We start from the raw sequence: 16,749 nt of genomic DNA, 5'->3' as shown, positions 1-16,749 counted from the left end.
GTTGTTAGTAGTTAGTAATCTTTGCCATCTCTGAATGGTGGCAGCACTTTGTACCCCTCTTATTGTATTTCCATTTTTCAATCTGGGAGTTAGAGCCATATGTGCATATGTCCTACTTCATTCTTTTTGTTTGTACTCCTAGCACTTAGCAGAGTGCCTGCAACATAGGGGCACTTAGTAAGTGCTTGTTGTTTGAAGGCAGGAACTCTGTCAGGTGAGGCAATATTTGTAAAGTAGTTAGCACAGTACCTGGCACATAATAGGTGCTTAATAAATGCTGATTCCCTTTCCCTATTGTCTTCATTGTATTTTCCCAACAGTTCTTAGCATGATGTTTTATACATCAATCAAAAATTGTTAAATGATTGAATCAGACTCAATGCATGTGATTCAAATGTTTTACTTGGTCACTCAGTCAATAATAATGATAATAATATTGCCTACTATGTGCCAGGCATTATACTAAATGTTGGCTTGTTTGAAGTGAAAGGATTCACAGCGAGTCTGGGTGTAGTAGTAATTTCCAAAGTAACATAACTTTTTCTGGGCTTCATTGCTTCTTGGTAATCCTATCCTTCTTTATTTTGCCTCTCTAGGTAATTGCTTCACAGCAATAATAACAACTATTTGCCTTTTTCTTAAAGAAAGGCTTAAAGCCTTCAAAAACAACCTACACCCCTGTGCTTATAGTGATGGTTTCTTCATCCATCAAATGAGATAATACTTGTAAAAAGTCCTTATCACAGTGTCTGGCAATAGTAAGTGCTATATAAATACTCATTTCCTTCCTCTCCTTCTTCATTGAGAAACTTGAAACCATACAACTATAGTTACCTCAGTTTATCTCTATTACTAAAAATTTCTTGGCATCATCAACCATTCTCTCTTTATTCCCTTCTGTCCCAGAAGAAAAAGTGTCCCTACAAGCTTAATTTTCTTACAGGGATCTGTGATCCTATCCCTTTCTACTACTGTACTTCCCTGCCCCTGGTTTTAACAATCAACCTTTATCATGCATTTTACCTTTTCATCTATTTACAGATAGGTTCATATCTCCCAAGTCCTAAAGACCTTCCTCTATCTTTCTATGCCCTCCATATTCTCTTTTACCTTCTTTCATAGTCAAGTAATTTATACCCAATGTCTCCACTTCATCACCCTATACATCCTCCTCAACTCTTTGAAATCTGACTTGCGGCAAATAATCCTATCCTACTTTGTTTGGCCTCTCTGGGTAATTGCTTCACCATCAGTACTAAATAGATGGAAGAAATTTAGAATTATTAAAAGAGCCCCGAAATTTCCTGAGGATAATGCAGCCTGTTCTCTTCTGTTTAATTCTAGGGTCAACTCATTGTCCATTTGTACTGACTGTTGAAGATGTAGATACACAGAGATAAGTTCTATGGGGTGTCCATCTACCATGAATGTGTTCTATGATATGGATGATAGATATTCTTTGTCCACTTGATTTTTTCTGATATGGATGATAGTCCAAACTCTCTGGTATAGTGACATATATCTTACAGGAGGTTCTACAATGCTCCAGGGCTTAATGTCATTGACAAATAGGAGCAATTGAAGGACCTCAACATCTGTAGGCATCATACAATTCTAGAGTGATAGATTTAGGAAGGAAGATAGATTTAGGAGGAAGGGACCTCAAAGGCCTTCTTGTTCACACCCCCCCCCCCATTTTATATATACAGAGACTGAGGTCCAGGAAGGTTGAATAACTTGCCCAAGGTCACACAAATGGTTAGTACTTCAGCAAGATTGGAACTCTCTGCTTGATCTCCTCCATGACAGTGGTCAACTCTTTGCATGAGCATATAGCTTTGTTTTAAGCTTGTCAAGTAAGATTACATTTGTTGTTATATCTTTTAATTATCCAATCTTGAATAATTTTGATGTGTAGATGGGAGATACCCTTTAATAGGGTGCTCTAGTGGGAACAGATCAGGGAAATACTGTCTTGGGATACAAATATTTAATAATTTATCAGTTGTGTGGAAGGGGGAAAATACATACCTGAGGCAGGGACATCTAGAAATTTTTGAATGTGAGCCTTTCTTTTTTTTAAAAAATATTAACTTCAGAGAATGGTCAAGCAAATCCATCAGTGGTTGCCATTGATACAAAATCAAAAATACTACAAAATACTTTTCTCTTACATTTTATAAATGAAGTCCAAGTGATGATTCAAACTATACTAACCTATCAATTACAGAGGCAGCAGGAATAGATAGAGTATGGATTAGGAATCATAAAGACCTGACTTAAATCCCACTTCACACACTAACTTGCTGTCTGACCCTGGGGAAAGTCACAACTGCTCTAAGAGGTCTGCTCATCTAAGAGCAGAAATTGCAAAAGATGCCTATCTGCTTTGGTAGAGGTAGTTTCCTCATTGGAAGCTCTATATACCAGTAAAATCACAGCTCTGGACCAAAAGCAAAGGAAATTTTTTTATTGGAACTACCAAAGCTCTCAGAAATATGAAGAATCTTTAAAAAAAAAACATATTTTTCTCCATTTTTATTAGAAGTTACATTTTTTTCTTTTTAATGCTAAGAATTTGAAGTTCACTTTGAAAAAACTAAAACATATCTTTTAATGAGACATAAACTTGTCAAAGAGATCTCTGGCTATAGAAAGATTCAAATGTATGGCCATAAAAATGGAAAATCCAAAATGAAATACCACGGCTGACTAAGTTCAATACGGCAGGCTAGGGCAGGTAGAGAGAATGTTGTATAACTGGCATAACTTAGCTTGAAGGTTGAGAATTGGAAGCTAAACTCTTTCTTCTATCAGTTCCTAGAGGGGGTCTATAGACTAGGTTTGGAGGACATTTGTTCTATACTTACAGCAATGGTGTCAAACTCAAATAGAAAGAGGCCACTGAACTATACGTAAGGATCACTGCCTCCACTTACTGACTTAGAAATCCACATATTAACATCTAGTCTGATATTTGCACCTGATGGCTAGACTGCAAGAAGATTTACTACAGGTTTGATATCCATGAAAGGATATCTACAATGGAATGTTCCCAAGTATCCGTACTTGACTCTCTGACAATTAATATTTTTTTCCGATGGCTAGGATGAACACATAGATATCGTACTCATTAAATTTTTGCAGATGACTCAAAGCTGGGAGGGATAGCTGGCATGTCAGCTGACTCTATGAAACTCAAAAAGATCTCAATCAACTGGAACCTTGGTCTGAATGTAATGAACATCTTATAATTCATTTCAAAAAATCAACTTCACAAATACAAGATAGATGAGGGGTGGTTAGAAAGTATATAATCCAGAAAAGAGCTTAACATATTAGTGGATTGTAAGCTCAATAATGAGTCAATAGTTTGATATGGCAGCCAAGAAATCTTTGGCAGCATTACAGGAGATATAATAATGTTCATATGATTGGAGATGATGCATCTATTGTATTCTGTACTGGTGAGACATCTGCAGTATCATATTCAGTTCTGAACTGTCAATGGATGGAAAGAGAAACTACTTAACTGCCAGGGGTACTGGGACATTGGAGATTAGTGTCACCACTGTAAGTGCATGTAAAGTTCCTCCTTCCTGTCTATGTGAGCCCCTGAGTATTATGGTCCCATGTTTGTACCAGAAAACACAGAGACTATCTCTTGTCATCCTAGGTGGAGGGGTGTGTGCACTCCAACATCTCATGAAGAGTGGCATGTGGATAAAACACTTGGGAGAGGATGGGACAGAGAAAAATGGGAGGAGTTCTAGAGCAATGTTTCTCAAACTGTGCTGCAAGGAACTCTGAAATACCCCAAGGTTTTTTTTTTAATGAACTTTATGCTATTTATTAATAGGCAGTAAAAACAATAATTTTAGATGATATTGCTACAAAGGCTCAGCTAAGGTTCTGGCTGAACTAAAGGGTGCTTATGTAGAAGAGTTTGAGAATCACTGCTTTAACGGGCAGCGCCATCACAGCTGTTGCTGCTACTGCCATGCAGAAGACACACCAGGCTTTGGCAGGAAACCGGAACCAAAATAGAACTGAAAAATCCAAGGCATTACTGGTCTGTAGGTATTTTGTATCACAAGGGAAAGGTTATGGTCAGCTTCACAGAGAAGGCAAAGGAAGCTCTCTTTTTAAATGGGAGGTATTCCCCCTTCTAGGGCCTCAAAACAAAGCAAAGAGATTTTTAAAATGTGTTTTAAATACTTCAAAGAAGGCAGATATCAAGCCATGTGAGTCTGGACTGTCATGGATGTCATGGTTAATGAATGAGCTAAGCAGTGGTATTATAAGGAAGAAGAATTGTTAATTAAGATAGAATTATATATATATAATATATATATATTATATATATATATATAAAATGTACTTTGTTAACCTTAAAGCACTATATAAATATTAGCCTATCATTCTTATTCTTATTTTATGTAGTAGTAGTAGTAAGTAGAGAGTTGGAATTGTTTCCCTCAGAGGCCTTAATGGTCTCAGGCAATCAAATTTCCTTCCTATTCTTTCATTATGCAGTACTCCACTTACCCACAATTCCATTCCTATGGTTAGAATGAGGGCCTTGACATCATGCTCATGGAGATGCCTTGAAAGAGCAGCTGTACTATCTACAGCCATATGAAAAAATGCTCTAACTCACTATTGATTAGAGAAATGCAAATTAAAACAATTTTAAAGTACTACCTTGTACCTATTAGATTGGCTAATAGAACAGTAAAGGTAAATGACAAATGTTGGAGGGAATATGGGAAAAATGAGACTTTAATGTACTGTTGGTGGAGTTGTGAATTGATTCAACCTTTCTGTAGAGTAATTTGGAAATATGTTCAAAGAGCTATAAAACCATGCATACCCTTTGACATAGCAATACCACTACTAGGTCTGTATTCCAAAAGAGATAAAAAAACAGAAAGTAAAAGGACTTATATGTACAAAAGTATTTATAGCAGCTTTTTTCTAGGGGTAAAGAATTAGAAGTTGAGGCGATGCCCATCAATTGGGGAATGGCTGAACAAGTTGTGGTATGTGATTGTGATGGAATACTATTACACTATAAGAAATGATGAGCAGGATGCTCTCAGAAAAACCTGGAAAGCTTGCATGGGCTGATGCAAAGTGAAATGTACTGTGTACAAAGTAACAGCAATATTGTAAGATGATCAGCTATTCTCAGCAATATAATGATCCAAAACAACTCTGAAGGACTTATGACAAAAAATGTTATCCATCCCCAGAGAAAGAACTGATGGTGTCTGAATACAGATTGAAGCATACTTTTTTTTACTTTATTTTTCTTGAATTTATTTTTCTTGTCTGGTTTCTTTCACAACATGACTATTATGAATATGTTTTGCATAACTACACATGTATAACCTGTATGTAATTGCTTGCCTTCTCAATGGGGATAGGGTGAGGAGGAAGGGAGATAATTGGAAACCCAAAGTTTTAAAAATGAATGTTAAAAATTATTTTTACCTGTGTGGGGAAAAATAAAATGCTAAATAAAAGCTTAAAAAAAAAAGAGAGAAAGAGTAGCTGTCTCCACAAGGGTGGAGGCCACTCAAGAAGTAGTTAGTTAGCTTTTCTTCTAAACCAGGCAACTCCAATCCTCAATCACTGTCACTCTAACAACTTTTTTTTTTGTAAAGGGTCAGGGCTGAGCCCATAATTTTAATGGTGGAGGAAATTTCCAGTGAGGAAGCTACATATACACAGACAGATCTGCAGCTGTTCTAGAGTCTTAGAAGATTGCCAGGGGCATTCTCATAGATCAAGTGACTTCGCTATGGTCACACAGTAAATCTAAGTCAGAAGTAGGGATTGAAATTAAGTGTTACTAGTTCCAAGGCTGGCTTTTTATCTAGCACATTGTGCTGTCTCTCACCAAACAATAGAAACTATCCAAAATCAAATTGGGCTGCCTCAGGAGTCAGTGGTTTTCTCTTTCTTGGACACCTTTAAGAAAACATTTGGTGACTGGTTGGTAGGTATGACGTAGAGGCAGCTAGATGGCTCAGTGGATAGAACTGGAGTCAAGAAATTATTCTGCTTTGTCTGACTCTTTTTGTGACCCCATTTTTTTGGCAAAAATACTGAAATGGTTTGCCATCTCCTTCTCCAATTCATTTTACGGTTGAAGAAACTGAGGCATACAGAGTTAAGTGACTTGCTGAGGATCACACAGCTAGTGTCTGAAGTGTGATCTGAACTCAGGTCTTCCTGACTTCAGGCCTGGTACTCTCTCCACTGACTAGCTGCCACCTGGGGAAAGGAAGATCTGAACTCAAATCTGGACTCAGACATTTACTAGCTGTGTGATCCTGGGCAAGTCATTTAACCTGTTTGCCTTAATCTTCTGGAGAAAGAAATGGCAAACCACTCCAGTATCCTTGCCAAGAAAAGCCTATGGAAAGTATTGGAGTGCTATGATTCACTGAATCACAATGAATTTGGACATAACTGAACAATAAATGATGTAAAGCAGAGTTGTAGGACCTGCAGCTTCGAATCCCCAAAGGACTTCCAGATTAAAATGCAATTGGCAAATGTTTAACAAAATAAACACAAATACAATAAAATACAGATAATGTTAATTTGTAGTTTTTCTGTCAGTGTGTGGCTCACAGGGATCTGTTGCTGTTTGAGTGTGACTCCATCAATGCAGAGGGATTCTTGTTCAGGTATGAATTGGAGGTCCCTTCCAATTCTATGATTTGGTGATTCCTGGTGATGAGTATGTAGGTTACTGAGGACCAGCAACAATACAGCTATTCCTCTCTGTTCCAAGAGGGGTGTAGCTAATGTCCTAACAGATGTAAGAATCATGTGTAACTCAGTAAAATGCCTTGAGATCTTTAGATAAATGTGAAACTAAAAAGCATATTCTCTTACTAATAAACAGTAAAAATATGTAGCATATAGCAAAGTTTTGGATAAATCATTAAATTTGGCCAATGATAAATTAGCAACTTTATTACTGCTATATGTTAGTTGGCTAACTAGATAAAAATACCGGGTTTAAACCAATAGATGTGCAGAGCATAGTAGGTGTTTAATAAATGCTTCTTAGTAGGTTAAGTAACATACTATACCACTGCTACTGTAGAAGGCTAATCCACTAGATGCACTGAACTCTTCAATAAAGAACTGAGAAAGGGAAATAGGCTCATCTGTGTTTAAGGACTTATTTCCATGTTTCCAGTACAACATCAAATCTTCCTCATTATATGCATCTAAAAGAAAAAAAAGAAAACAAAATCCTTATAACTAGATTGTAAACTCTTTGAGGACTAATCCAGAGCCTCCTAAGACTTTCAGCATCTAACACAGAACCTTGTACAGGGTAGGTACTCAATAAATATTTCTTGTCTGATCAATCCTCATGTCCAAAAGGAATCTTAAGTTTTTCAATGATTATACTAGCATGGCTGGTGTTCAATGGACAGTTTTCACAAGTTTAGCACAGTTAAGCTTATTTCAATATGGTTGCCAAACCTTTGCCTCTAGATCTGTGCTCACTCCTTTACATGCTAGAACTTCACCAGAAAGAAGGCCTTAGGATTCAGGTAAATACCACAGGATTGGTGGAGAGATCTGACTATGATCATAGGACCACAGATTTGGAGTTGGAAATGACCTTAAAGGTCATCAATCATAGGACTATATTATATCACAGTTCATAAATCTAGAGTTATAAGAGACCTTAAGACCATCTAGTCCTATCATCCCTTATTTTACAGATGAGGAAACTGAGGTCCACAGAGGTGAAATGATTTGCCCAAAGTCCTATTAGTTAAGTAAGAGAGCAGGAATCTGAAGCCAAGTTCTTGAACTCCAAAACCAGGACTCTACCACAGAGCAACTGTATCTTCCAAAGATGTTTTTGTGGTATTTTATTAATAACTGCAAATCTTCATAAGAAAGAAGGTGAAAAAATGGAATAAGATTGGAATTTACAGACAAATCTTGGAAACACATCATGCCTTTTGACCTGTATAATTCCATGTATTATCAGGTAACAGGTAGCATAGTAAGCTTCACTGAGATGTTTCAATGTACCCTAAATCAAATACTTAATTGGTTATTAATACTCTTTAAAGAAAGTAACTTTATAGGAGGCAATTAGTTCCATAGGAAAAAATGTTGTGTATTGGGGATATGTTCCTAGGTAGCCAGAATTTAAACTAAAACCATCAAGAGGTATTTATAGAATACCTGAGACAATTTAATCTCTTTGATTCATTGATTTAATGTCAGTAAACATTTATGTGGGCAGCTAGGTGGTACAGTGGTTAGAACACTGGGCCTGGAGTCAGGAAGACCTGAGTTCAAATCTAGCCCTAGACATTTATTAGCTTTGTGACCCTGGGCAAGTCACTTAACCCTGTTTGCCTCTGTTTCCTCATCTATAAAATGAGCTGGAGAAGGAAGTGGCAAAACACTTCAATATCTCTGCCAAAAACTCCAAATGGGGTCACAAAGAGTTGGACACAACTTAAATGACTCAACAACAACACCAGAAAAACATTTACGAAGTGGCTACTACACATGAGGCATGGTTTTAGGCTCTGGCAATACAAAAACAAAAATGAAACGTTACCTGCTCTCAAGGACCTTACAGTCTACTAGCAGGGATAGAGCATGTACAAAGTACATATAAAGTAATTTCAGGAGGGGGAGAACACCAACAACATGGATGGATGGAGGTACCAGGAAAGGCCTTACTTACAACAGGAGGTGGCACCTGAGTAATAGTAACAATGGTAGAGGGTTAGGGACTGGATCTGCAATTTCACTGATATGGGGAATTCTCAGGTGAGGAAAACTGCTTACCAATGCACACCTCACACCTTCCCAGAAACACAATCTGGGGCAATGAGGAGTTGAGTGATTTGCCCAGAATAACATACAACTGGTATGTGTCAGAATCAGTACTCGAAGCCAGGACCTCCTGACCTCAAGGCCAGGTCTCTCAAGATCCATTATACCATATTTCCTTGCTGGTAGTATGTTTTAAATAGGAACAATGAAAAATAATTCCTTTTCAAATATATAAAGACTTTAGTATGTTCGTCAACACCCTAAGTATGAGTCCTTGCCAATCTGGTGCTGTGGCAAACACAGGACTAACTCAGGTTATCATTGACTGTCCAATTTATATCTTGAATGATGACTAAGTAATGATACAACAGGGGTTTCATAAGAAGATAGTAGAGAAGTGATAGACTAAGGGAATGAGGCCTATTTTTTTTTTTTAAGAGGACCAATGAGAGAAATTGTTTGCTTGACTTTGTGGATTTGTTACAAGTAAAGTATTTTTCTTTTTTCCCCAAATGGGAATAGGGAAGGAGAGAAAATAAATTTCTGTAAATTAAAAAAATTAAAATTTAATTAAAAAAGAAATGTTTATCCAAGAGCATGTTTGTATAGACATCACAAAAATACTTGAAGTTGGACTTCAAGTTGAAGTCATAACTGCTAGTTGGTCAAGATTATGGACAGGTTGCACAGTCAGATGGATTCTTAAACATTTGTTTCTGTGGCTTTGTCTTTCTGGGATCTGATCAATTTTTTTAATAGGTCCCAGGCACACGCAATGTGGAGAGGCAACATTGTACAGTGAAAAGACACATTGGATTTAGGATCAGAGAACCTGGATTCCAAACCTAGGTATGTCACTTAAAGTCTGTATAACCTTGAGTAAGTTGCCTAACCTCTCTAGGCCTCAGTTTATTATCTGATAATGAGAGGATTGAACTAGATGGCTTTGAAGGTCCCTCCCAACTCTGCAACTAGGATTCTGTGATTCTAATGCAGGATTAATGACTAAATGTACTATCTGGCTAATTTTTAGGCCAGGACTTAATAAAGGTTATTGGTTCATATTCAATTGATTCAATTCAATTCCTAAACTCATTAAGTGTTAAATAGAAATAGGATGATGATGATGTTTGGACATAAGATTCTCTTTCCTTAGCTGGGTTAAATACCATTTTGGAAACTCTGTAATTTGAAAAAGTCACATAAGATATAATTAAAAAAACTAAAAAATCTATAATTGTGTTAAAATATACCTTTCTGAAAGTAGTACATGAAAAAGACTACTATCTACCTTTGTAGCTAAATAACCCTGTTTAAAAAATAAATACATTTAACCTGCATCAGTGATCCAATATAGTTAATAATGATATGCTCCCTTACCAGCATATGCTTTAAGTACAGAGCGCATAGATATATTAAACCAAACAGCGAGACTTACAGCTTTCTAGTTCAAGAGAACGGTTTTGAGTGTGAAGAGGAAACTGACTGAAATCCATAAAGCACACGGCAGAAACCGTTACCCTATAAGAAAAACAGTAAAGGAAAAAATGCAGATCATACAATATAGACAAATGGGTATACAAGATGACTTGTGCTTTCTTATCATTTGTACATTCACTGCACATTCCCAAGCATTATGCAGTTATTAATCTTCATTGCAATAGATTGACTTGGAGCTGGCTACACTGTAGACCTGAATGGAGAAGACAGCTGTAGATGTTGCACCATCCATGGGAAGTCTTCTGTGAGATCTTCTCCCCTTCTCCTGCCATTGAGAGTGGCCATAATTATGATGCTTAATTGGAGTTCTATAGGGTGTACTTAAGAACATCTGGGAGCAATTTGCAGCTGGTAGCACAGTGGATCTCTGCAGACCTGAGCCTGGAGTAAAAAAGATCTGAGTTCAAATTTTACTTCAGGCACTTACTGTGTGACCTTGAGAAAGTCACTTAACTTCTGTTTGCCTCAGTTTCCTCAATTATAAAATGGGGATAACAGCACCTCACAGGGTTGTTGTGAAAATCAAATGAGATTGTATTTATAAAAGCACTTAGCACAGTACCTGGCACATAGTAGATGCTATATAAATGTGTATCCCCTTTTCAGTATGTTCATTGATGGATGTAGTTTTGATGTGATAATAGGCTTGTGTGTTGTGAGTAAGGCAATGGGGAAAGTGACTATGCATTTCAGATATCAATCATCACAGTAAAGTGAGGATAGATGAATGCTTTATTCCCCTACTAGAGTGTAGACTCCAGGAGGGTAGAAGCCTGGAGCCCTCAAAGCCACCAGCCTTGCCATAGAGCTCTGTCCTCTATATGGACATTGTTATATACATAAGAAGTAGAATTTGTTGTCTGCTTGCTAGTGTTCCCCACATAACATATATCAGTATAGAAAGAACATTGATGAAAACCAAAGCAGACTTTTATCAGGTAATATTAGTTCCAATAGTGGACAGCTGAGTTTTCTTCAGGGTTTTGGTTTCAGAAGGAGATTTCCTGGATAGAAGGGAATGGTGTGAGAACATGGAGTTAGACAGGTTCCTAGGTATCTGAACAAAACCTATTCTACTTGTCCAGAAAAGAAAACAAAATGACTTCCTAAGGATACAAAGTCAATGGGGAGGTGTCCAATAGGAATTAAATATTGAGATCCTTATTTGCAAATCAAATGCTAGTTGGGGTTGTTGTGTGGCAATATCCTTTATATTTGAAGTTTATTTGTTTTCGTTTTTTTTTTGCTTTGTCCGGGACTCATTATGAACTACAAACAGCACTTAGTTCCTCATCTTCCTCAGAGTCTTAAGCAATTTAAAATAAATTATTTCAAAATGTATAATTCATGTGATTGCATCAATGGCTTACATAATGATGAAGACTGTTGTTTTGTTTTTTGCTAATTCTGTTCTCTTCTACATTTTCCTGCCTTGAGGCAGAAGTTAATGTTCTGATCCTGTCTAGTAGCAGAAGTTCTGGTTGTGGATTCATTAGAACAAAAGAAGATCAGAAATAGTGTGCCCCTAAGCACATTTGCAAAAAACAAATGGCGACAGATCCCTGACTCCATCAACCTTGTGAGTTGATTAGATGAATGGAACATCTCTTTATCTCCACAGGTAGAAAATAAAGAAGAACTATAATGTTCCTCTGGAAAAAAAAACAACAGCCACAGGCCATATCCACATGACAAAAACACTCCTCTCTACCCATAAATATTCAGTTAGTTGTGTTTGGCTATCACAATAACGGGGGCAACTTGCGTGGCCTACTGGATAGAATATTGGACTTGGAGTCAGGAAGACTTGAGTTTATATCTGGCCTCAGATGTTTACCAGTTGTGTGACCCTGGACAAGTAGCTTAACCTCTTTCAGATTCAGTTTTCTCATCAGTAAAATAGTGATAGAAATTGCACCCACCTCTTAGGGTTATTGTGAGGATAAAGAGAGATCATTGTGAAGCATTTTGCAAACCTGTAAGTGGTGGCTATTATGAATGAATATATTGGACTGACTGTACTGATGACCTAATCTATTTAGCATATTTCAGCCATTAAGACTTCCAAAAGCTGTGATAGGAAAAAAAAATAGTGGGTCCATTATCAAATACCATGGTAGTACTCTCAATTCCTGGTAAGGATTGGTGCTGGTGCTTTTACTACTTAGTTTCTGAATAAAAATTTAAGATAGAAGTACATAGTACTATTTTTCTTCTATTGCTACAGGGTGTTCATGGCATGGAACAATGACTCATTTGTACTAACCTGAGCCAAAAAATTTTTTTTTCATTATCTACAAAAACCTCTCCAGGACACATGGATGAAAAGAAGTTGAAATGTCCAGGTTTACCTGAAGCCCTTTCTAAAATTAATCATTGATAAACCATTCAATGTACACAAGACTCAGACTGTAGAAAGATATGTTATGCTGTAAACAACATGGCAAGGGGTTAAGATCAGTGGAGAGAGCAGTTTTTAGTACTTACCCATTTTTGAATAAGGAAACTGAAGAAAAAAGAAATGAAAGACCATGACTGGTCTTCATATGGAAAATTTTGTGTATATATAGGAGCTGAAGACATTATTTGGACAATTCCAGCAAAAAACTTGCTTTTTAGAGTTTTATTGTTTGATCTGCCTTAGACATTGTTTTCGTAACATTATTCAAATTTTCAAATAGCTTTAATATTTCCCTATTTCCTACTACTGCAGCTCTCAAAGTGTGGTTTGGGGATCTCTGGGGGAGGGTACAGTGAGATCCCTTCAGGTTTACAACATCAAAACTATTTTTTATTGTAATAGGATATTTTATCAATATCAATTATATTCATATATATCAATAGACATAACCTACATAAGTAAAAACTCTGTGCAATGGTTTTGAGTGTAAAGAGTCTTAGGACCAAAACGTGTGCAACCACTATCGTAACTGTATCACATCTAAAGTACCCAGTCTACTTCTTTATTCATATGATCCACAACTTCTCCCTGTTCATTCACTTTATTCACCTTGTGTCACTGGTACATAGTATTTATCCCCCACCTCCATGCATTTGCTGATGTCATTCCCCTAGCCTGGAATTTCCTTGATTTTCTCTTCTATTTCTATTAATTCTACCCAGTTTTAAACTCTCCAGTTTCAGTCCCAACTCCTCAAAGAAGTCTTCCCTTATTACTCTAGCCATCATTGATTTTTCTCTTCTAAAATTCAACAATACTTATAGACTTAGAAATAATTGGCTCACTGTTATTTCCAATGTATTAGTTTTTATTTCCCAAACTAGGTTATAAGTAAGCTCTTTGAGGGCAGAAAAGTGTATAATACATTGTCTTTGGAATCCCAGAGTGGGCAAACTTTTTGTGTAGGTACAGCCTATGTTTATAGCAAAATTAGACATGACCAAAATATTATTAGGCCAACTCATTATGACATGTCCACACACTTAGGCTTATGAATACTGTCTTTTATTCAGTCGTTTTCAGTCGTGTTTGACTCTTTGTGACCCCATTTGGGGTTTTCTTTTTTTTTTAAATTATTATTATTATTATTATTATTATTGTTTTTTGCTTAGGCAGTTGGGGTTAAGTGACTTGCCCAGGGTCACACAGCTAGCAAGTGTCAAGTGTTTGGTCTGAGATCGGATTTGAACTCAGGTCCTCCTGAATTCAGGGCTGGTGCTCTATCCACTGCGCCACCTAGCTGCCCACTGGGGTTTTCTTGACAAAGATTTCCATTTCCTTTTCCAGCTCATTTTACAGACGAGGAAACTGAGGCAGAGTTGAGTGATTTGCCCAGGGTCATACTTTGGAAGCCAGACTTGAACTCAGGAAGATGAGTCTTCCTGAATCCACGCCCAGTACTGCACCAGCTAGCTGCCCTTTTATGAATGGTAGGGATTTTGAAAATGCTAGTCCTCTGACTCATGGCATTATTTTTATTCTTTTGCTCATGTTTCATTCTGATGTGGCTATGACCAATGGCACCACTAGTGGGTTAATGCCTTGATCTCTTGGTACATCTGTTCTTCATCAGTGTAGAAACTCTTTCTACAAATGCAAATTGAAACTCCTCTACTTTTATCATTATTTGCTATTCTTGACTTCCACAGAGATTTTACCACCCTTTTTCTCAATCTTAGGAGAATCGGTGTACTACTTCATCTGTCTGTTAGTTTCTCATTCTCTTTACATGACCAACTCTGCTCCTGTTGTACTCCTAACGTTTTTGATGATGTATTTTGCTCCACGTCTTATACGGGTGTCATTAACTGATGAAACTGAATAGAATTTTTATTAAATATTAGAAGTTTTCCTTCTGAGAAAAGCTGAGTAAATGATACTTTGCCTTTTGATGATGTCTCTCTTCTGTTGCCTCTGTTCCCTTCCACACCTGATTCTTGTTCTCCAGTAGAAAAAAAATAAAATATTTTATATGATATATATATATATGTATGGTTCTGTATACCAACATGAATAAATCATTAATGATATTTATGTAGATCTGAGCTCTTTGTTGCAGTTTTCAGTTTGTTTCAGTTTTTTTCAGTTTTAACTTCACTGAAATCTGCTATGTACTTAAGTGCAGTAAATTTTAAATATAGAAAAAAAGTTGAGAAAAAAACTGAGCAAAAACAACAATCCCAATAAGTATTTAACATGGATCTCACAGGAAAGCAGGCTGGATGAAATTGAAATTACAAAATCTTTGCCAAATCATTCTCTAAGATTAAGAGGCTTGTACTTGGCAAAATGATGCTTAGTGTAATGAAACTTAGAACATTCCCCAGCCCCTGCCCGAAACATGATTCAATGAACAAAACAGCTGTTTGAAATTTCTAGTTTATATTTAGGAAGTCAGACATACTCCTGATTTGGTTTAGTCTGAAAGAGTGTAGGAAAAGAAAAGCATTTTTGATGTCCATGACAGGAAAGCTTTGTTCTTACCGGAGACTGAAGAGGACATTATCATCGGCGTATACTCGAAGCGTAATGTTCTCTACGGTTGTATTATGGATGAAGGATCTTTTGGAATGTACAAAAAAGACATCAGGCACCCAAATCTTTTGGATTAATCTACCATCAAAGGTCATACTTTTGTTTCTTGTGCTAGGAAAGGAGAGCCTTTCATCTTTCCAATAATGTCTGAGGTAAAAGGTCATTGTAAAGTCCTAGGCAAGAGAGAAAAAAAGTCATACACAGAAGGAACCTCTTTCTAGATGATCTCTTGAAACTAGTCTGGGGAGCATTCCATCCCAGGTATCATACTAAATAGCCTCTTTAGAGATATTTTGCCAGAATCGTCTTCCTAAAGCACAAGTCTGATCATGCCACTCTTTTACTTAGGAAAATTTTATTGACCTCAACTGGGCCCTCATTGCTACAAGTTAATCTTTTTATACCTCCTTAATTTGCTTATTGGAGGCAGCTAGGTGGCATAGTGGATACAATGCTGGGCCTGGAGTCAGGAAGACCTGAGTTTAAAGCTGGCCTCAGACACTCATTAAGCTGTGTGACCCTGGGCAAGTCATTTGACCTCTGCTTTCCATAATCCGCTGGAGAAGGAAATGGCAAACCACTCCAGTATCTTTGCCAAGATAGAATTGGACATCACTGAGCAACTAAACAACAAATTTACTTATTAGCCCACTAACTATGGAGACTTTCCCAAACCTTTTTATACCTCCTTAAGCCTTCTATGGTTTCCTTTCACCTACCCTCTCAGATGAGAGCCTTTCCTTATTTTTCATGGAAAAAAATTGAGGTAATTTGCAGGGAGCTCCTTCTTCTCCCTTCCCCCTCTTTTTACATCATCCAGATGCCTTTTGCCATTTTTCCTACTTCACTGCTGTCTCTCATGAACAGGTGGCTCTTCTAAAGGCTTTGACAAACAGCTCTATATGTACAAGTGATCCCATTCCATGCCATCTTCTCCCACAGATTGCCTCCTTTATCATCCCCACTCTCTCATTTATCTTCAATCTCTCAATGGCTACTAGTTGCTTCTCTACTACCTGTAAGAGGGCCATATCCAGTCATCCTGTTCTATATCTTGCCACTGGACCCAGATGGCTCTAGAGGAGAAAGTGAGACTGGTGACTTTGCACAGCCCTCACTCACATAAATTCAATTCATTTGCATGTCATGGCATCACCTCTCTGATGTCATGGTCCTCTTTGAAAATGAAGGACAAACAACGACTTCTGTGAGTAGTTGGCCCCCTGCGGACCCAACTGGAATTGGCTAGTTGGGCAACAAAACTTTTTTTCTTTCCTTCCTTCCTTATTTCCTTATTTCCTTCCTTCCTTCTTTCTTTCTTTCTTTCTTTCTTTCTTTCTTTCTTTCTTTCTTTCTTTCTTTCTTTCTTTCTTTCTTTCTTTCTTTCTTTCTTTCTTTCTTTCTTTCTTTCT

At 37.1% G+C, this 16,749-nt stretch overlaps 1 protein-coding gene across 1 annotated transcript in view; it reads right to left on the bottom strand.

Annotated features, from left to right (window-relative positions):
• GABRR3 (gamma-aminobutyric acid type A receptor rho3 subunit) overlaps positions 1–16,749 on the bottom strand; it is a gene marked incomplete at its 5' end in the record, with an annotated part of 61,150 nt that overhangs the window by 15,646 nt on the left and 28,755 nt on the right. The window contains 3 exons of the mRNA XM_027835392.1: positions 7,113–7,253; positions 10,280–10,362; positions 15,287–15,510. Coding sequence (XP_027691193.1) covers positions 7,113–7,253; positions 10,280–10,362; positions 15,287–15,510 — 448 coding nt within the window. The remainder of the gene's footprint in view (positions 1–7,112; positions 7,254–10,279; positions 10,363–15,286; positions 15,511–16,749) is intronic.

The sequence above is a fragment of the Vombatus ursinus genome, unplaced genomic scaffold, assembly GCF_900497805.2.
Source record: "Vombatus ursinus unplaced genomic scaffold, bare-nosed wombat genome assembly UNPS02014814.1, whole genome shotgun sequence".
In the NCBI taxonomy this organism is placed as follows: domain Eukaryota; kingdom Metazoa; phylum Chordata; class Mammalia; order Diprotodontia; family Vombatidae; genus Vombatus; species Vombatus ursinus.
Note: the sequence above shows the minus strand (reverse complement) of the source record. Positions and strands in the feature narration are given on the sequence as shown.